General features: G+C 40.3%; 2 protein-coding genes and 1 long non-coding RNA gene across 4 annotated transcripts; 1 reads left to right on the top strand and 2 right to left on the bottom strand.

Moving 5' to 3' along the window:
• The first annotated feature begins 1 nt into the window (after position 1).
• LOC125288246 lies at positions 2 to 2,035 on the top strand. The gene is made up of 2 exons (XR_007192469.1): positions 2 to 1,177; positions 1,377 to 2,035. It is a non-coding gene; the product is annotated as an uncharacterized LOC125288246 (long non-coding RNA).
• Positions 2,036 to 2,138: 103 nt separating this feature from the next.
• Positions 2,139 to 18,871, bottom strand: itm2ba (integral membrane protein 2Ba). Of its 2 annotated transcripts, XM_048234438.1 has the most exons (7): positions 18,704 to 18,871; positions 11,861 to 11,992; positions 11,647 to 11,721; positions 9,428 to 9,643; positions 5,687 to 5,797; positions 4,115 to 4,265; positions 2,139 to 3,331 (listed from the first exon to the last, which is right to left on the bottom strand). In XM_048234438.1, exons 1-7 carry the CDS (start codon positions 18,788 to 18,790, stop codon positions 3,243 to 3,245), a joined length of 861 nt encoding a protein of 286 aa, XP_048090395.1. In that variant the 5' UTR covers positions 18,791 to 18,871; the 3' UTR covers positions 2,139 to 3,242. The 2 variants fall into 2 exon arrangements, with proteins under 2 accessions (XP_048090395.1, XP_048090396.1); XM_048234439.1 differs by lacking the exon at positions 11,647 to 11,721 and having other exon boundaries at positions 18,704 to 18,870.
• A 71-nt stretch (positions 18,872 to 18,942) lies between these two features.
• On the bottom strand, positions 18,943 to 21,906 carry nudt15 (nudix (nucleoside diphosphate linked moiety X)-type motif 15). Its single transcript, XM_048234440.1, has 4 exons — positions 21,713 to 21,906; positions 21,374 to 21,550; positions 20,787 to 20,983; positions 18,943 to 19,345 (listed from the first exon to the last, which is right to left on the bottom strand). The coding sequence occupies exons 1-4, from the start codon at positions 21,748 to 21,750 to the stop codon at positions 19,230 to 19,232; spliced, it is 528 nt and encodes a 175-aa protein (XP_048090397.1). The 5' UTR covers positions 21,751 to 21,906; the 3' UTR covers positions 18,943 to 19,229.
• Between the last annotated feature and the right edge of the window lie 79 nt (positions 21,907 to 21,985).

A 21,985-nucleotide genomic window follows, 5' to 3' on the forward strand; every position in this document is an offset into this window, starting at 1 on the left:
AGAGTGCTCTGAAAGGAGAGAAAAGCATGAACACTAAGTGGTTGAACACTAAGATTTTGTCTTCAAGCTGCTCCTAAAAGCTTCTTGTTGGCTTGTGGCTACTCATTGGTTATCAATGGCATGCATCTGCTCCATACATTTGATCAAACTGACTTTCCATTATCCAGAAACAAACGCTAGCACAGCCATGGTTAAGCTTGTGAGACAGAAACAGACAGATATTTATTTTTCCATGTAGGGGTGGTGAGTATATATTCTATATGTTTATTTTGAGGGAGAAGGGAAGATATACTAAGCTATATGAAATGTTTTCTTTTGATGTAGTAGGCTGGCGGGGGGGGAGGGGTTGGGGTTTTGGCGGTGGGGTGGGTGATAACCAAAGGGTCCAACTATGTTTGGAGTGCAGTGTTATATGAGATGACCTTCAGAGACGCTATAAGCCTCTTCACTCTCAGTCTTGCCCATTTCTTTACAGTCTTAATGTTACACAATAAAGTTACTGATGGCCTCTTACATATACACACACAGACACTTTCACATTTAGGACAGAGAGATACGACTCCCAGAAAGAGAGGAACATTAGTTGGTGCCATAGACATGTAAAGGTTCAAGGTTGGTTGGTGTGTGTGTGTGTATATGTGGGTGGGTGAGTGAGTGCATGAGGTTCATTTTGCAATGCTAACCACCTTTACCTTTATCTTTATCCAGAACCACTACAGCAAAAAGTTCACTCCGTTATTATTACCATTTTCTTTCTTTTTTGGCAAAGTAAAGAACTACTTACGTGCTCTTGCCTATTTCAGAGTATCCTGTGTAAAGTGTTGATATTCAGAATTATATTGTATATGATATATTGTATTGAGCATCATGTGAAGGCCCAGCAGTGATTTCATGCCCCATATACCCCCTGCCCCCCTCCAGTCCTTTACTTGTATCTGCAATAACGACAACACGAGGCACAATGGATCTGGACCGAAAGCACAAGTGGACTGGGGAGAAACGGCAGAAGTGGCCGGTCTGAGAATAGACTGGATCACACACTCAACAGGGAACCGGTCTTTAGAGTGGACCAGCCCATAAAGCAAGAGACTCATCACAAAACTGACCTTTAACCGATCATATTGTTTGTTCCACGAGTCAACTGTATGACAAAGTGCACAGGGGACTTTTCTATGAGGTACATTGATGTCTGTCTGTCAGACCGTCTGTTTGTATGTCTGTGTGCCTGCGTGTTTGATGTGAAATGGCTATTTCACTGAATATGTGTGTTAAGTTTACGTTTCTTTTTTTTTTTTAAATGGAGAGTTTGTGGACTTGTGACTTGTGAGTCTTTGCATGTTGATTATCTTTGTGAGGTTTCTTTTTTTTTCCCTCAGATTGGTGGGGACTTTTATTGGGCCTTCTTTTCTGGGCAGAACATGGCTCAATTTCTCCCCTTCCCCCCTTTGTCTCCTCACTTCCTGCCTGAATACTGAACTGTAAACAAAGGATTGACGTTAGGAAACATGCCTGTGTTGGTCATGCCCCCCACGAGATGAGGCGTTGGGAGAAAATACTCCTAGGACAAGACGAAAGACAAGACACACAATGTTTAGTTAAAATGGGGCCTTGGTTTTGCATTGCTGCCTTCATACCTTGAAATACAGTCTCCCTTAGCATCTTCCAGAACCTTATTACTAATGCCCTAGTTCCCATATGGATTCAAAATCCCAGCAGAGGACGTGAAAGGAAGAGTGGTGTCAGAGGCATGGTGTGATGTTCGAGGACAGGGCTGGAAGTGAGCAAGAGAGAGAAGTTGACCCCAGTTTAGTTTAGACCCTTTTGAAGTGACCAGTTGGCCCCCTAGTGGCCCAAGCCCAAAACTACACACAGCCCTCCCCTGAGAGCACCAAGGCCCCATCCAAAGACAACCCCCCCCAACTTCTGTACTTGAGTCCAGGTGAATAAGGCTCGAGTTGAAGACCAGTCCATAGGACATGGGAATCAACTTAATCCAAGAGGAACAATGAAAAATAAAATCCGTTGGAAAAATAAATCTGACTCCAGCTTTTTTCCTCCCCTTCTTTTTATTCATGTGTTTTTACAGTAGAGTTAGAAAAAAATTACAGAATTTATCAGTAAGGACACATGCCAGAGGGTTCACTTTAAACATTGGTACTTTAATTGTGCCGTTAGTCTTATTCACACAGAGGTTATACTGTATGGTTAGTTTAACAGATTTTTCAGCTACCAGACCTCTATGATACAGGTATACCCTTAAGAGAAAATTCTCATCATTCATCTTATTACAAAACTGATTTTAAGATTAACATTAAATATTGCCACAGTCTGATAACTGTTTACAAATGTGTTTCTACGTATAAATTTGATTTTAAATATCTTGACATGGATTTTTTTTAAGCTATTCTCAAACGTCCTCTATTAAGAGAACGTGTTCTTGTTAAGGAAATATACATAGAATTGTGCAGTGTATTAATTACATACAGCAGATAGAACTGTAAAAAAAGATTGCCCTAAACTACGTCATCTTGATAACAAGTGTCACTAGTACAAAAATCATTCTCTATGCAAGTATTTAATATGTTCATGAGTGGCTATATTTCATACACTTTCAATAAGCCAGTAATTTCTTCCAGTAAGTCATATGGTAAAGAGAGCTGTGAGGAAGCTTCACATTTTTTTTTAATCACAGGCCAAGCATTTATCTGATTACCCACCAAAAATACACTCATTAGGCCTGTTTTGAAGTTGTTACCTTTTTTTTTTTTTTTTTTTTTTTTTTTTAAATCTTTTGTCTTATTTCCATCCTCTCTTTCCACACCAGTGTAGCTTGGGGCAAAAACAAAAGCATTTCTTTACATTTTTAAAAACATCCATTAATAATGGACAGTATCTCACTTCAGAAAAGATTACTTTTTTTTTACATCAAAAATATCAGAAAACAACTTTTTGTCTTTCGCTTTGATATTGCTGAGATGGAAAAGAGGGAGACCAAGCGTCAATCTACAGTCGGGACACAACCACTCCTTGGCTCACCCTGGCTACTGGCTGACGCCGCTTTTTTGCGGCACAGAAAATAATTGCAATAACAAAAACAATAACTCAGACCACCACCAGACAGGAAACAGGAACGGCTCTAAAGGAAATAGAGGGGCTAAAATATTGTAATTTTACTGCACTCGAGTGGAACTCAGCAGAAAAGTGGTTTCCGTTAGGCGGCAACGCCACCGTTCGTCTCTGCATTACAGGTTGCAGATCTCGGTCTCCACCACAAACTTGTTCTCGAAGTGGCGGATCTTGTGGCAGTCGAGCGCTTCGCGCTTCTGCATGCCTGTAGTTCATGACAGACACAGAAAACAGAAAATTCTCAGAAACATTTCGATGTCAGCGGTTTTGCTGTGCATGGTTCATGGCGGTTCAGGCAAGGTTATTATGGACCACATCAGCAATATGTATCAGAAAATAAACAAAAACCACACAGTGTAGCCATGTGAAAGACAAGCTTAACCCAGATCGGTTTGTGTGAACCTAGATCTTAACAACATGCTTCCCCGTTACAGATGTTAGTTGAAAAGATCTCTAATAATAATGCATGCATTATGTAAAATAACCCCATCTTAACCATATCTATGAACAGCAACCAAGACATTTAAGTATAGTGAGAATCTACATATTCTTGCCAAGATCGATTCTTCTTTATGCTTGTGTGATCTTTAAAAGCAACAATATTTTGTATAAATGGTTGGGGGACTAGTGAAAATATTAGCACCCAATGTCCTTGTAATTTTACATGCGTAAATTGTAACACTGTCTGTTATGCACTAGTCAGTGTTTCCCATACATTGAATTATTTGTGGCGGCCCACCACAATATCAACATTGACCACCACACAATGATTTTCCTGGTTGTACTAAATTGTGCTTAAATCTGGTTAGAATCATAACGGCGCTGCAGTAATTTGTTAAAAACTGTTGCATTCGAGTTAATTCTGCAAACCTTCCACCACAAATAGAATTCAATTCTGTGGGAAACACTGCTAGTTGTATTTCTTCCCCCTGGGTCAGACACATGTAAGATACAACCACAAATTGTGTGTGTGTGTGTGTGTACTCACCCATCACAGTATCTCTCCTCTGCAGCTTGTAGGTGTCCTTGCCCTGGCACAGGCTGTTGATGAAGTAGCCCAGGGTCTCCACGTTGTCCAGCTTGTCCGTCACGATCATCTGCTCGTGAATCAGGTAGGACTGGGGCAAGTAGGTGCCCGCCTGGAGAGGAAAAACAAAAACAAAAACAAAAAACAAAGATTTAAACCAGGGGTCTCCAACCTTTTTGGGAATGAGGGCTACCTGAAGACCCGAAATCATATGGAGGGCTACTCATTTGAAACAAACATACCCTCACCCCTTTTTTGCGAGGGTAGTCCTCCTAAATAATAGGCCTATGTGATTTTTACTTTTAAATTAGCATGGGGAATCTAATCCAATTTTTTTTTGAACAAAAGAAACAATATTTTTGTGCAATTAATAATTTGGGTTACAATTTGTACCCAATTTATACCCACCCACCATTATGAATTCAGGGGTTGTTTAAGTCCTGATTTCAGTGGACAATTCGGTTTTAACATTTCAATAGTAATCGCCCATACCACCCTAACATATGAAAACTCCTTTTAAAGTTATTGCACACCTGAAATCTCTCCATAATCTGACAAAAAAGGTCATGCACAGTCCTGCTCAGTCATGCATGCCACAAAATTTTAAAAAGCTATTATCACGGCGGTAGCCCTGACGGAGGGAAAAGGCCTGTGAGCTAAAGCAATTGTTTTTCAGTCCTTGAACAATCATGCAAGAACCGTATTTGACGAACATAGAATGGCCACAGAACTTTTGCAAAGATATGTTTCCATTGGCTACACCAGACGAGCAAGTTTTTTCCCCCTTTACTGTCTATGCATGCGAGCAGCTTCCGCTTCCGTTGTTGTTTAAAGATTAAATGGGAAACGGATTTGGAGCCAAAGGCTAAAATGTAACGCAGCTACAATTTGTAAGGTATGACCAATATTAATTTAATGTTACAGATGTATGGCTACATACATTCTTAAAATGGTTCTGGTCTAGACTTAAATATCTATTGAAAACTTCACAATGGAGCGTGTTTTTAGAGCGTGATCTGCAGGCGACCTGTTGGCTATTTTTAGAAGGTGCTCTGGGGGCGCCTCAAAGCCATCCCGCGGGCTACCTGGTGCCTGCGGGCACCGTGTTGGAGACCACTGATTTAAACTAAGGGCAGGCCGCAGGTACAGTAGGCATAACCTGTCTGACTGAAGGTAACATTGAATGTGAGGTGTGTACACACACACACACACACACACACACACAGTCACACACACAGTCACACACACTCTCTTCTGTCCCCTCAGAATATCCCTGTTAACTTGTGACTTAACTTTGAGCACTACAGAGTGTTAGCAAGGAGGCTAAAACAGGTGCTCGCCATTTGGAAGTGAGATTTACACTTGTACCCGTGTCTGCCTGGTTCAAGGACACCATCAGGCACCATGGAGACATGCACACACAATGTTTTCACACTCATATTGATACATACAACAGATATACCACAGGCGTACACACACAAACACACTTTCCTGAATGAAGTGAGATCTGCTGACCTGATGCTATGATATTACCTTAATATTGATAAGCAGCTCCAGGAAGTCTTTTGGTGGCATGACGATGGACGTGTTGAGAGGAATCACATAGCATTTGTTCAGGTTGAGGTCCAGATAGGCAGTCAGACGCTGAAGGAGTCCAAAAATATATTGCAAAACAGATTTAACAATAATGAATATGGATCTATGGCCATAGAGTTACAGCAAAAATTATTTCACATAGTTAGAGGCCTTGGTTAGAAGCATATGAATGAGAAGTCATGCCCCAAAATTTTGAGTAGAATATAGGTAAACCTGAAATGGTGCCATGTCACCTTTCTACTCCAAGAGCTTAATTTTAAGACAACTATGTGAAAACGACATGTGCTACCTACAACATGTGTGTGTTTGGGGCATGTCTAGTGGTCCAGTGTTAGGGGCAGGTCTGGTAACACTCCATAATAAGGTGCCATAATAAATAGCAAACTAGTAATTACCTAACCCTTAGTTAATATTTGTTAAGTTACTAAAATATCTATTTGGCACAAGTTAAAAAAATTTTCATCATTAATTAAATATTAGTTGTTTGCATAAAATCTGTATGTTAATGTTTTAGCAAATCTATTAACTAATATTGTATTAATATATATATGTTAATAGTTAACTACATATATTTTTTGGCACTAATTAACAGTTATTTCTTACATCATTTAAATGTTAAATGTTTGTTTACAAACTATATGCTAATATAAAAGTTAATGACATATTATTTATCTAGCTTTTCTGATTAGCTTTGTGGGGAATTTATGGAATTTATGGTTTATGGCTTTATGGTCTTGTGGGGTGTATAAAGCACCCTGCTGCCAGTGGTTGGTTGTGTGAGTTTGCGCTCCTCTTCTTCCACTTCATCCTTATTGGATACCTTTGTGGTTTGCTGTCCTGTAATTGGTGACTCTCTGTCTAGTATTTGAAAATAGTGTACTCTTTGCCTTTGGAAGTACTATTTGGTTGCTGCTTGAATTTGGTGAAATTCAGGGGAGGGGGGTGTAACAGAGTTAGAAATGTAGTTTAGTGTTTGTATGTGATTTTCGCCGTAATTAAGCAGCTTTATTGAGATTGGTGTTTTGGAGCCCCCTTTGGAGAAACGCTATACTGCAGCTCTGCTGTGTTTTGTCCTTGTATTGTTGCCATAGCCGATCAGAAGCGGTATGCTTTGCATTGCGTAGGTTGACTGTATAAAGCACTCCCCACTTTGTTTTAATTTTGTAACTGTAAAATGTTGTTTAAGTTGAAAACTTTGATATACCACCTGTATTATGTTACTTTACATGTATTGTTAAGATTTGGGTGCAATTCTAGCAACTTAGAGAATGTTTATTAATGTTTTCATTATGACCACGAGTTCATACTGAGTCTAACGTGACTAGCTGTAAACTTCGCTAACAACTTTCCATGCATTCAGTGTAGTTTAGCTTAGTGTGCATGGAAAGTGCAATTCAGTCTAGCAGGAAATGAATGTGCATTTAGTTTAGCATTATGTTTATGCATTACCTTCGTATGGTCTACATCTGTGAGTGTTTAGTTAGTCTCAGAATATTAATAAACTCGTTCTGTGCACCTGAACATTCCATGTTGCATGTCTCCCTTGCTAGTTGGGACAGTGATGGTGTAGGAACGATGCATGTAATATAGCCCATTCAACTACTTGTTGTTTTGTTTTAACTTTTCCTAAAGGAATAAATGTGATAAGCCAGTTTTGGTCTCAGTCCCTTCACCGTCTGACTAGTTATATATTACTAATATATTAATAAAGCTTAACCAACTTTATTATAAGGGTCCCCCATACTGATCGTTATATATTACTAATATATTAATTAACCTTAACCAACTTTATTATAAGGGGCCCCACGCTTATAGCTGTATACTACTAATATATTAATTAAGCTTAACCAACTTTATTGCAAGCGGTTCCGGCGCCGACAAGAGTGGCAGCATGTCAAGGTAGCTTCGTGTTTTTTTTTTTTATTTCCCCTTGGGGATCAATAAAGTATTTATCTGTCTATCTATTGTAAGTGTCGTTGTCAGCCAGAGATATTGTGATGAAAACACCTAATTTTTTGCTTTTTAATTTTTAACTAGGTGGCGCTATACATGAAATTAGTGGTAATGGGATGGGTTGACGTGCCCCCTTAAGACCAACATACATAAAAAAGGTGGACCTCCTAGGCCCTACGGTTCTCGAGATATTCACAGAAAACTGTCTCCGGCCACCTACAGGCCAGTTGGTGTATAGTAACATAAATTAATTTATTGTGTGGCCCCCATGAGCGAATTCCACAAAACTTGGCGTGCATACAGAGGGTGTCATAATGATCCTACACTTCCAATTTCGTGCAGTTTTGACTATGTTAGGTCACAGATACCTTCAATTACAACACCTCATTTTTACTTTTTTGTGTTTAACTAGGTGGCGCTATACATGAAATGAGTGGTTATGGAACGGGTTGACATGGCCCCTTGAGATCAACATACAAAAAAAAATGGTCCTCCTAAACCCTACGGTTTTTGAGATATTCACAGAAAACTGTGTCTGCCCTACCCTCCTTTTCGGGGTCCAGTCCAACAGGGGGCTACAGATCAAAACGAAAAACGATGGTTCCATGCTATCCATGTGGGGTTACATGCCCACCAAGTTTCGTGTACCCCGGTCTTTCAGTGTCCCGGGAATCATTGACGGAAATTTGGGCATGCGAAAAATAAATAAATAAAATAAAAAAATAAATCTGACTAAACCGCTTCGCTGCACGGCGGTCATAATACCCAGCCTGGGGTGAACCCAGCCTGATCTGCCCGCTATTTATTTTTTAATTTCTTAAAAGATTGAGCTTGGTCTGATGAAAGCCAGACTAGCCATGGACCTCAGTTACACAATGCAAGGGAACATGAATCAGCCTATATTTGCACGAACAATAACGGACAAAAGCTCTTCAACTTTGGCCCGTTAAAATGTGTATGAACAGTCTAGCGACGCATTTCATCATGGCCCATTTGGACATGTCAGTTATTTGCACCACTGGTTAGATGTAAAACAGCATTTCGTTTCAGACTACTGTTACTTAATTTGTGCATTAACAATAACGTTTCAGACTACTGTTACTTAATTTGTGCATTGACAATAAAGTATTACATGAACTAAAGATGACTAAAATCTTATGTAGAAGAAGAAATATTCACAAAAAATCCATCCATCAAAAAATGACCTTTGTTTTTGATCGCTGTTGAAAACGGCATGGAACTGACAGAGATGTTTTTGTTTATAAATACATAAATAAATAACATTATGCTGATACCTTTTGCTTTTCCCAAATACAATGTAGCCTACAGGTGTAAGTGACCTTTCATCAATCCAGTTGCAATGGATGAACTGTGATGAACTGCCCTACTTGTGATTGTTTAGAGGTTTTAAAAGGTTTTATAACAATGCTACATCTTCTTTGGCTATTCTACAATCTATTCACCTTTTCAGCACCAGAAGGCTACTTTCTGTGCAGCCGCACACACACACTCAGGCATGCCAAACAAGCATACACAAAAGTTTCAAGAGTGGGGGATGGAGTAAAATATGGAGACAAATTGAAGTGTGATTTATTTTCGCGGAACGGATGTACAGGACTGAGCGGCAGTCATATTTTGTACCGCTATGCGGTACATCTACTTATGGCACCTTATTATGGAGTGTTACCGCAGGTCTAGTGCACTATTGGGGCACAGTGTACTCACCCTGTTGAAGTCATGGACGATGTCAGCGGGGTCACTGTTGCTGAACTCGGGCACAGGCACATTGATGAACTCCACCTCGGCGTCCTCCAGGATGCGCACGGACTCCTGGATACGGTGCAGCGGAGCGGGCAGGTCCTCGGGTACCATCACCTCCTCCTCCGGGATCATGTAGTCTTCCTCCATGTAGTCCACGCCGCAGAAGTACACAGGACCCTCCTGTAACAGGGAGGGATAGAGAGAGACAAAAAGAGAAAAAAAAAAAAAGAATGACAGAAAGAAAGAAAGCATAAAGAGCCCAAGTTGTCCCAAATCTTCGCTGCACAGTGAAAGCGGATATTTCATTAATTCATATGGTCGTACAGGACTGAAGCCAGAGATCTGGTAGCAGTACAGAGGCTGAGAGTACATAAGCATAGAAAGTTCTCTAATCATAATCATGAGTAATCAGAAGAAGTGGCATAATCGGCTATGTTTACAGACACATTATGGAGTAACTATTGGACATGTTGGCAATATTTAATTTAAGTAAATTAAATTGCTCTATGATGATAAATTATCATCAATTTAAATGCCAGGCAGGAGTGTCCCATGTATGAACTAAAGCCTTCATGTGGTATATGGGGGCACAGAGCTGACAATGATGTTTGCAATTCGCTACATACTGTAAGCATTCCGGGTGACTTTCATCAAGCTGGTTATGATACCATAGTGCACAAAGCGGTTATTTAGGTAAATAGGGGCTATTCTGAAGAATTAATATATTAAGCTAAGTGTGTTTCATAACCTGTTACGGTATTTCATAGTTTTGAGTTTTCAGCTTTGTTCTACAATGTAAAAATGAAAGAAGAAAAAAAAAAAAACAGACCCATAAAAGTCTAGACGTTTCAAAACTTTTCAGCAGTCATGTGAACTGCAAGGTTGTTTATTTTAAAACCTCTTCCTTACTAAAAAAAGATTACCGGTATTCATCCATAAGCTCAGCGATGATAACAGATGCTTAAAAACAAAAACAAACAAACAAAAAAAAAAAAAAAAACGCACAAGATAAATTTGCCATGACTTATTTAGGCCTATATAAAGAAATAGGTCTGTTGGCATCAGCAGCCCTGACACAAGTAATTGAGTCGTACAGTGAATGACTTATCTGATTAAGCCCAGTCACCAAAACTGTTGAAATGTTTTGAGTAAAGTTTTGAGAATGTTAAGCGTCTCAATTTTCCTCACACTCACATCTACCTGACTAGTCAGCTTTCTGCTTACTCAGTTGGGCTTTTCTTCAAAGAATATTTTTTTTTATTATCAATGTTACATCAACATAGCAATAAATCAAACTGAATTGAGCTTACTTTGTCCAATTTATACCCCAGTCTCATTTTTATTTTATTGTAATGCATCTATTTGTTCATTAATTAATGTATTTATTAACTGGGTCTGTGTTTGATATGTCTTTATTAGGGCTGTCAATCGATTAAAAAAAATAATTACATACTCTGTGATTAATTAATCTAAATTAATCGCATATATAATTTTTGCTGTGAAAGTATGTTAAATATTTAAATTCAAATGAATTATTGAATAATCAGCATTAGTGACATTAAAGTTCAAAAACTCTTCTATTATTATTTTCACTGTTCAAATAATGGTCATACTAATCTATGATATGACCTAATATGCTGAGGTAATCAATTCAAAAGTGCTTCGGGAAGAAGTTTTTTTTTCACATACAAGGCATTTCAGGCCACAAATATAACCTAGGGGACACAATAAATTAACACTCCCCTGAATGTCAACACTATTTCTTTGCATTGATGTGCAACTTTAGAGTTGACAAACTCCGGTGACATTGTAGAGCGCTTTATTTTAACCAACACTTTATTTTTATCAACATTAGGCTGTTTTTTAAAAGTAAATGTTCCAATCAATGATCTAGGCAGCACATTTTCTTCTCTCTCCTTCATTTTACAGTCTAATGGTTACCGACTAGAATGGCTCTGGGTCAAAGGTCATACGGAATCGATTAATCTGCGTTATTTTTTTTAATCAGTTATTTTTTTTCTCAAATTAATCAGTTATTTTGACAGCCCTAGTCTTTATTGCACAAAATAAATAAATAAAACTGAGTTGAAGTTTCCCACACAACATGGATGTGAATGTGAACATAGCCTTTGATTGAAGCAGGTGAAGATTATTATAAACCCTGTGGGAAGATCCACACAAACCTGATGGAGATAATCATACTCATCATCACCACCACCACCACCTCCACCCACACTCAGGTGGGGTGTCATTTCTACCTAAAAGGGGAAAACCTTACAATTACCACCTGGGGAAATGGTTGTGGCACCACCGTAAGCAGCAGCACCGATTCATGAATGGCGATTGTGTGTGGGTGCGTGGGGGGCGGACGGATGTGTCGGTCAGCTCTGCTCTTACCGGCAGGAAGTAGTACCTGTACAGGTATGCTCCTCCGACCACTACCCCGGAGAGCAGCAGGGCCAAGCCCAGGAACATGCACCAGCACCAGGACCGCGATTGCTGGCGAACACGCACACCCTCCTCCACATCCTAGAGAGAGAGAGAGAGAGAGAGAGAGAGAGAGAGAGAGAGAGAGAGAGAGAGAGAGAGAGAGAGAGAGAGAGAGAGAGAGAGAGAGAGAGAGAGAGAGTGGATAAAAAAACTTTGGATAAAAAGTTTTTTGTCCAAAGCGACTTACAGTAAGGTCAGTTAAGTTAAAAGAAGTAGAACATATGATGATCTAGGTCCAAGCAAATACAGAGCATGAGGAACCTTGTTTAAGATTCAAATATCAAGTCATGCCTCAAACCCAAAACCTCTGCATCACAAGACGAATGAGTTATAGTCAGAGAAAACCGACTGGTTGTGACTGACTTTACAACATACCGTGGATTTCTTTGAGACAAAAGTATAGGCCTAAAGATAAATCTTGTGTGATTTTTGTAAAATGAGACAGAGTAAAAAAACTGAGGGAAATTGGAGCCAACCAAGCCAAAACCTTTGAGAACAAAATTGAAAGCAAAGAAAATCAATTACAGGCAAATGTCGAACTCATTCTCGTTTGTTTACTTGCTTTACTTTACTCAATGACTTACTAAGTGAGCTATTACATGATCAGAGTATCAGCATAAGAGAATGTGCCTAAGAAAAAAACATGGACTTTCATACAGCAGCAAAACACACACTATAAAAAGTGTGGGAGTCGAACCCAAAGACTGTTACGTGGTAATCACTGAGCACTGAACTATGGACAAGCTCACAATGTGGGGGTTTGTGTGTGAGTATAAAGTAACATGGATGTAGATAGTCAAAATGTATGTAATTATTTAAAGTTTGGCAAACACACATTCACACATGTCCCAACGAATGTTGTAATGATTATGCATGTGGATCTTGCATATCCATATGGACAATCTTTCTCTGCTTGGATCCCTAATGATTATCATCAACTTATTAACTACAGTTGGCTTTATGAAGTAACACTCTGCTCTTCATAAATGTATGGAGCATGGGGCATACTGCTGCTTTTATTCCAAAAAGGCAACGTTTTGATTCTCTCAACAGATCTTCATCAGGCAAATAAGTTCTTATTTGTCTGATGAAGATCTGTTGAGATCGAAACGTTGCCTTTTTAGAATAAATAAAGTATTTCTTGGAGCCCATATACAGTGTGCAGACCATCTCCTTCTCTCTCTCTGGCACCTGTTAATACATATTTTGGATGTGCGCACACGTTTCCACAAATGCATACTGCTGTCTGACATGAATGGTGCAGTTTGCTACAGTATTTCTGTCCTAAAGTTGCATATAAAGACTCAAGGGTCCCATTTTTGACAGACATCTGTCTGTTCACTTCCTTGCATTCCACAGTTCTTAGGGGGAGCCGTTTACTCCCCAGCAGATCTACTACTGATCTGGTGCAGATCCATGCCAGGCCTGTTTGGATGCCCGCAAAGAAATTAGGTGGTACTTGTGACTTATCTTTATTGGCATTTTTCTCCATTGCAAACAACGAGCTGCGGGGTCTTATGTAACGCATGCGCATGGGCGGGCGGGCGCGCACACACACAGCTAATCCAGCCTTTCATCCTAGTTGCCTTGTTTGACCTAGCCGCTGATCTAGCATAGGCTGCGCGTGCTACCTTATGCTAGATTATCTACCCGTGCTCAGCATGTCATCTGGCCATTTGCTTTCACTCCTGTCTTCCTTAAACAGATGCTTTCTTTACCCCACCATCCGAGTTCCTCCTCCATCTTGTTTCTTTCTCTCTCCCTCCCTCCCTCCTACAAACTCCACTCCGACCCTCTCCTCATCCTCGATCTCTTTTGGTTCTGCTCGTACACCACCTCCTGGCCCTCCCAAATCCAACTTCCTCCTCAATCTTGTTTCACCCTCCCTCCTACAAACTCGACTCCTTCCCTCTCCTCATCCTCGATCTCTTTTGGTTCTGCTCTTACACCACCTCCTGGCCCTCCCAAATCCAACTTCCTCCTCAATCTTGTTTCACCCTCCCTCCTACAAACTCGACTCCTTCCCTTTCCCATCCATCTTTCTTTCTTTATTTCGGTTTCGTTCACCCCCACGCTCCCTTCTCTTCATCGCATTTGTTTGTTCCTCAGCCCACACAGTCAAACTAGTGTGTGGGCGTTGATGAAGGACCTTTGCAGCCCTGTCCAAAGTACAACAGAAAAAAAAAGAGGAATTCCCGATTGCTGGTCACTATATGACCTTCAGTCTGAACACCCTTTAATAGCACAGGCGTGATGGCCTGTAAACAAGTCCAGGGGGTGACGGTTTCGCTTCAACTTTGAGAAGGGGTTAAGGAATGTCAATATTCAACAAAAACAGAGCTGACAGGGCAGAAGTGACTGGAGTGGAATGGGCGATCCAATCCACCTCACCAAATCCAACAACTGGCTTCACATAGGTCACCCATATACTACAACTGTGCTTCCAGGAAAGTCAGGCTTTATGCAGATCAAGTGAATTATTGCTACATATGTGTGTGTTTGTTGCCGGAGGTTGGGGGCATTTTGAAGGCCGTTAGCACAGCTATTAGCACACGATTTGCTCAGAACAAAGGATTTGTTTAGGGAGGAGATGCTGGCAGGGTCATATCTCTCCCTAGAGATAAATTGGGAAAATCACAAACACACACAATGCAAGACTGATGAGCAAAACGTCTGTTGGTAATAGGGTGTCTTGTGGGATGGAACAGAAAAAATATTATCTGGATTTAACAATGCTGTGCTATGTTATGTCTGTAATGAAACTTGTAAGACTACAGATGAAATGCTCAATAATGTGAAAATGTAAATGTATTTGAGGTAATCTAGGCCTATTTACAGTTTTATCGTCATTGACGGGAAAAGTAAAAACAAGACATTTCTTGGCTAAAAAGTGGAAGCTCGACACACGGATAGGGCGATTCTGAGAGGAAGTACCGACTTTCCTCTTGACAGCAGTGAGCATGCACACAAAATTAACCTCCCTTCACTAACATGAATACCACCCCATCAGATCTTCAGTCTTTCAGATGTTCAGTCTTCCATTTTGTATATCACGTGGAGTAATAATTTTTTTTTCCTTCTAACTGAATTACAGTGAAACAATATAACGATACATTTGTGTCACCGCTATGATAATTGTCGGCAACAAAAACAACTCATGCTGCTATTGTTTAGTGCTGGCAATAACATGCAATAACTACCTCATTCCCCAGACACGGTCCCCATCTCCTCTGTCTCTTTCTCTCCACAATGGAAAACCTCTTATGAAGGGAGGCAAAATCCCTTTGCCCAGTAAGCCAAGGAACTTCATCGCTTCCAGGTCACTAGGTTAACCCTTTTATGAATTCTACAAACAATAGACAGCGCACAACACCACATCGCTCACGCCATCAGCTTGATTTTGCAAAGGTTTCTTAATTTGCATATCTGCCAATCTGAAAGCCTAATTTACTACTGATATGACACAACCAGACTATCTACAGTGGTGTTTTGGGAAGAGGGAACATGTCTGGCACCAAGACGATGAAAATTTGCCCGCGGATTGCGGCGAAACCCACCAGAGACGAGACTACATTTCCACCCACAACCTACTCACAAGAGCACCATCTATCACCATAACTTTTTTTGGTTGAATCTTCACAACTAGATTGAGCGTGATCTTCAAAGTGTCTGATTAGACATTTCCAGCTCAATTGAGTTTATAACTGGTCCCAGGTCCCAACCAAAATTACCACCTCTTCTCAATTATGCCAGATACACACATATTACAGGTCTTAAACTGTAAACAAGATACAAAGAAACAAACAGGATAAACAAAATACAACACTGTAAATCCCCAAGTAACCTACAGTCTGCTAACCTGCAGAGGTCTGCAACAAAATGCGGGTATTGTATGTAGCCATAACATCAAGATCTCAGAAAAAACTAAGAAAGAGCACACACACATTTACTCTTCCTGTTTAAAAACTGCCTCAGAACTATGGTTTGTGTAACCATGAAACAAGCATTGCATCAGCATTCCCAGGTCCCCAGGGTGACGAGCCATCTTGTGGGTGGTGTGTGTGAGTTTGTCTGGGCGTGCAGAAAGAGAAGGAGAACGAAGGAGTGTGAGAAAGAGAGAGAGAGAGAGAGAGAGAGAGAGAGAGAGAGAGAGAGAGAGAGAGATCTGAGCTAAAACATTTAACTCACAACACAAGCCGATACATGCCGCACTGTATGCTAGCTACCTACCTACCCACACACACACACACTAAGCAGAACAGGTCACACAGTACAGGGCCTTAGGCTTCCTTGCACTCACAGTCCTCACTGAATCATTCAGGCAGTAGGTTTTGCCTATAGCCCTGTAGTGTTTCCAATGCATGGGCTGTGCTGGCTTGGGGTTGACAACTCCGGCTGACTGAGACCTCTTTGTATGTCATAGGTGAAAAAATGCGGAAGGATCTGTGCTTAGACTACTACAATTAAATAGCCTGCCATTTACTGTATTGTGAAACAGAAGTCGATATCAAGCTTTTGTTTTGCATATTTAGGTCTGTTTGTCCATCTGTATGCCTATCCTTTCTCTCTCTCTCTCTGTCAATCTTTTGATGGAAATAGACAGATATCTGTAGGTTTATCGGTCATCATCCTCTTGTTCTATCTCTCTCCGACTAACTAGTGGGATGAGGCAGAAAAATCCCTTCTGCCGGCTGTTCGCTGTTGCCATGAAAGATTAGCGTGTAATCTCTCACACTTCACGTTGACTTGTAGACCTGTCCGAAATGTGCTTAGGTTGTCCTTACCTCTCTTGGCCTGCACATCCCTAAGAATCTGCTCTCGTAAGCCATTTCACTTCCTCGCTTTTCTCCTACATTATGACACATTTTTACTTTCTCCTAAACTCTTGATCAACTGATTAAAGGCATGGGTTACTGTATGTATACAAATACAAGCACGCACACACACACACACCAAACACACACAGGCCTTACACAGTACGTCAAGCAAGGGAAAAGTCTGCCTAAAGTTATCAGAAACTTTTAAAGTCTTTTCCAATCTTAAACAACCTGGCTTGTGCCTGAATTCAGGCACTATGCCAGAGAACTTTAAGACCTAGCTACAATCAAACATACTACCAGTATGATAGATGTCCTTTCATCTTAGCAACTTGATTTTTGGCTGAATCATTTTTTAAGAATGCTCCGCCTAGTTCTGGACTACACCAAATAATTGCTCTCAGCGGCAAAGTCCAAATGACACCATGTTACACATCATTGTTTTTCTTTCTGTTCAAAAGGACATTGAAATAGAGGGCAGAAAGAGTAGCCAGTGAAACTACCAGGTGGACCTTGCTAAAGGGCCAAGTGACGGAATATCACATAATGTCCTGCAGTCAACATAACCCCAACAGGTTATTCAGGATACCCATTAACATAAGGACATGGTGGTTTAGATATTTTACTCTGTACTCTCTAGCTATCTAACAAAAAACATTTGCTTTTCAGTATGTTTAAGAACCGAAACTTTATAGAGGAACAAGGTTGTTTCAGTCTCACTGAGAATGCACCCGTTTCTCAAAACATTCGCAGCCAATTTGAAGCGGAAGTGGTTGCAAAGCTCCCACGAAAACATCGCCTATCTGAGATGTCAGAAACCCACCGAGATCTTATTTACTCATGATTCACACTGCATTTGTCATCAAATTAGCAACGACGCCTAACCATCCAAATTGACACCATTTCAACAACAGATGGTGTCTTTTCTCAGGGCTCCACGCAAGGACTCATGGAGTCCCAGAGATAGACTAACAGAAGACAAGGATGTGTCAAAGTCTGACACCCCGCTCGATTTATAATCACTTCACACTTCTAGACCTCTGATCGCGTAGATGCTTCGCGACTTCCGCATTTGTTACTCACCACCTTCCAAACGATCCCAAAAGGCGAAGAGAAAAGGAAACATGAGCCGCATTAGTCAACTTAATTGGAAGTTAAATTTATAGTGCCTGAATATATTAAACAAAACACATATACTGACATATATACAACCCTATCTAACTTTAGCCTTCGCAATAATCTCTATTTTTCAGATTAAGAGATTTCCCATTTCGGAAACAAGGAAATATTCCAAGGGAAGCTTTGAACATATAACATCTTTAAATTGTGGTAACTTAATGTTACTAACTCAAAGTACACAATTGCCTTTAGATAACATCAGATTAACGCTAATCATACATATTGTTTCGCAGCAAGTCGACATGTTTGTCAACAATTAACGTTAACGTTAAGAACTTCCCTCAGTGTTTCAGCAACTGAGAGACTGAGTATGTTCTGTGGTTCTGAGCAGTCAGCCATTTTTCTTATAGCGTCGGATTAGTCAAAACAGACTGTGTTGGACGGAGCAGGTCAAAACCGGGCAATGCTACAAACCTTTCGTATGTAAAGGTTTCGTAGTAGGCCTACGTTGCATTAGTTCTACTTTGCATAAAGTACTAACACTCGTGCACTAAATAATTTCGTCTCACCTCAACTCGAAAGACGAAACCACAGCTCAGTGTAATCGACACTGTTTGGAGGCCCCGAATTCATAAAAACAGCGCTCGCCATTTGTTATTCAAATACTGGCAAATGCATTGCACGTCTTAAATCAGCAAGCCTTTAATACCACGGTTACGGTATAGCCACCGAGAATACCTGGATCTCAATCACCCCCTCGGTTTTCAGTTTATCGACAGAGTTAAAAGAATAAAATAATTAACGTTAGATTTACCCTTTCATCAGGTATCAATGCCTCCTCCTTCCCATCTTTCTTCAAATCCTTTTGACCAAGAGCAGCGTTAAACGTTAATTTCACCATTGTGGAAAAAATATGCGAGAGAAATCTCTCCTCGTAGGTCGACCTCCCCTGTAAGTACCCAGACTAGCAATGACGCATTTTAAACGCAAGGCAAGAGATCATAAACCCGAAGTCACCACTAGAGGGAGTCTACATCCATGATCATACATGGCTTACTTTCAGATATGTTTATTTATGCATTACTCTTTTAATTGAAGTTTCTTGACTTCTCTTCACAAAGCAATCCTGTGTGGCTACAAGTCCTGGATGACACCTCCCACAGGCTCTAGGGGTCTGTTTCCAATACATGGATTAGACTAAATGCTTTTTTAAAAATCTCCACGAAGTTCCCTTTAGGTCCAGGACTAGGCTTAACCCATGAATTGAAAACCGTGCCGAGAAGTTTAGGGGGATATTCTGTAAGTCAGAGGACAAACTGAAGGTCAAATTTCAGTTCCAGTTATGTTCCATTTGGGAGGTCTTTGAATGGATGGTATCCTTGTTGTCTTAGACAGGCCAGAGGCAGAAAAAGCTGCTCTTCAGGGGGGAAGTTGTCCCATCGTACCCAACGCCATCCTAAAAACAAGACCTACAGTTTATAGTGCATTGTACACAATGCTCTACAGACAAACAATTTTCTTCCATGCCACTGTGTGTGTGTGTGTGTGTGTGTAAGTCTTATTATAGAGACTATGACGACATAATGTCCAAGATAATCAGTGACCTGTGTTAAAGGCATCCTATGCAAAATTTTATCCTTGATATAACAACTTCAAAGTAATTTTGATGGTGAACTAACTCGTAATAGGAAGAATGGCACACCACCCCAGCCGTACCCTACAGAGAACCAGCCTGGTAACTTCGCTCTCTCGTGACCCAGAGAATCACAAATTGCTTTATGGCAATTGTACAATAGCCAACCTTTTGTGTGAAATCGTGTAATATTACCTGGTCAGTCAACATGGCTCTTCAGAGATTATCTTTGTCGGTTTATAAACAAATCCACAAGTACAGTGTACTTTCCCCCTACAGGGGGAAAGGTGCAAGCCAAGAGTGGTGTACGGCAGTTATGTAAAATAAATACTCAAAAAAAAAAAAAAAAAAAACGAAACTGCATTGGATACCTTTAACACTACCTATGATTTGTTGACAATGGTGAACTGTAATTTAATGCCTGTACATTGGGAACCATACTCTATTCTGACTATAGGATGCACTTCAAAAAAGAGTTAGAAGTCATGTTAATTTCAAGGTGCTGCAGGTATCATCCACATACCTGCTTATAATATTACTCTGTATTGCAGAGGATATGTAGCATATTCCCTTTGGATATAAGTGTAGACTAGATGGATCACTCATATGGCAATAATCAATGACACACAAATATGTTCAAATGTCCCAAAAGTATGGCGCATAATGGCTGTTGTTATGCCCCACAATTATGGCACACAATGGCTGTCGTGCATCACCCAAGTGGGTGCTACACATTGGTGGTAGTTAGTGAGGTTCCCTCTTCATTGTGAAGCACTTTGAGTGTCTAGAAAAACGATGTGTAATGTAATGTGTTGTTGTTGTGTGGGCTGGGGAGTAAGTGTTTGCAACAGAGTGTTTGTTTGTAAAAACACTACATTACATTAAATTCTAATTAACATACTAAAAACAAAGAGCCTCAGTGTACATTACGTATACAAGCTGTGTTTGTTGGTGTTGCTGATAATGTGATCTGTGTTTCAGTAGGCCAACAAAAGTCTAATGTGAAACATTATCATTACAAGCGGTCCTCAAAGCCAACCTGAATGTAATAAGCTGTTATTATATTATTATTATGACATATCCAAAAGAACGCTTTGTTGGTTAGAGTGAGGGGGCTACTACCGGTATACAAATAGTGTTACGGCCCAGGCTCGTATGGACCGAAAACATGAAAGGGAGACGAACACTGAATGAAATTATAGACAGCCAGAGACAGAGAGGGTCGTAACAATAGCTTATAACAAATATCACAATTCATAAGTACCTTCATTCTTTTCAGGTTCAAGATTCACAGGTTCTTTTGAGATGTCTCTGTTCAGTTCACCCTGCATAAAGATAGTGATATAATGGTAATTCTCCTCTAGCTTGATGGAGTTCACCACGGATGCGTATTGTAGGTTCTTCAGATGGACCCCAGTCTCCTCCAACACCTCTCTCTGTGCACATTCCTCCCATGTTTCTCTGTTGAGGGGTAAATCTGTTCAAGTCTATACAAACATCTTAATCATTCCTGTAGAATCATTTTTATGTCGGCTATTTTTAAATTCAAAATCTCTTCATAAGCATCAACAAAGCTTAATTTCCAACAACAAAATAATCTACTTAGTGTATGTCACAGTATTCACAAAAAACTCTCACACACACTCACACACACACACACACACACACACACACACACACACACACACACACACACACACACACACACACACATAGAGAGATAGGAGAGAGAGAGAGAGAGAGAATAGTTTTCCAGATTTAGAAGTTGGATTCCTCTGCTTTCAATGTTTTTGTTTTACACCATAGACTGTATATATAGTTCTATATATACAGTCTATGGTTTACACTTACCCAAACTCTATGTGGCCACCAGGTAACTGATAAGTACCTTTGCCCACGGGACCTTTTCTTTTACCCAGCAGAACACAACTCGGGTTTAACAAATCTGTGACGATTACACCAAGTCCAACTCCAGGACGCTTAGGGCTACAGTTTCGCACCGCTGTCTCTGCCATTCTACTAGACACCCTGCGGAACAGAAACATGTTAAGAGTACCCTAATAATAATGACTGGAATAATGACTGGAATAAATGACTTTCTATCACAGCATGGATGACCAATTGGAAATCGGAAATCTGTTGCAAAGACTCCAACTGCGCAGCCTACAATCAACAGTTCAATGAACTCACTGTAAACCCCTGTATGGAACAAATCTTAGAAGGAACATGTAGAACCACGGGCTCTGGTAGAACCAAGAATCGTCGACAGATTCGACGAGAAGACTTATGGAAAATATCAAAATAAAGGCTCCTTAGCTCTCATAACAGACAAGACGATAAGTATTTTACATCGAGAGAAATCAATCACTGTAGCGCATTTCTTGAGGTATCATCTCTGGTATCATCTAGGATATGACTTAACCGCGCATGGGCAAAACATGACGTTGACTTTCTGCGCAGGCG

The sequence above is a fragment of the Alosa alosa genome, chromosome 23 (assembly GCF_017589495.1).
Source record: "Alosa alosa isolate M-15738 ecotype Scorff River chromosome 23, AALO_Geno_1.1, whole genome shotgun sequence".
NCBI classification, from domain to species: Eukaryota; Metazoa; Chordata; class Actinopteri; order Clupeiformes; family Clupeidae; genus Alosa; species Alosa alosa.

Bases quoted from the DNA above. Each gene is read 5' to 3' on its own strand.
- itm2ba (XM_048234438.1), bottom strand. From the start codon at position 18,790: ATGGTGAAATTAACGTTTAACGCTGCTCTTGGTCAAAAGGATTTGAAG. The intron at 4,266-5,686 runs GTAATATCATAG...TTTCCTCTCCAG, and splicing joins AGCTGCTTATCAATATTAAG to GCGGGCACCTACTTGCCCCA. The intron at 3,332-4,114 runs GTGAGTACACAC...CATGAACTACAG, and splicing joins GAGGAGAGATACTGTGATGG to GCATGCAGAAGCGCGAAGCG.
- nudt15 (XM_048234440.1), bottom strand. From the start codon at position 21,750: ATGTTCCTTCTAAGATTTGTTCCATACAGGGGTTTACA. The intron at 20,984-21,373 runs GTAAGTGTAAAC...ACCCCTCAACAG, and splicing joins GGTGGCCACATAGAGTTTGG to AGAAACATGGGAGGAATGTG. The intron at 19,346-20,786 runs GTACTTATGAAT...TCTTGTTTTTAG, and splicing joins TGAACCTGAAAAGAATGAAG to GATGGCGTTGGGTACGATGG.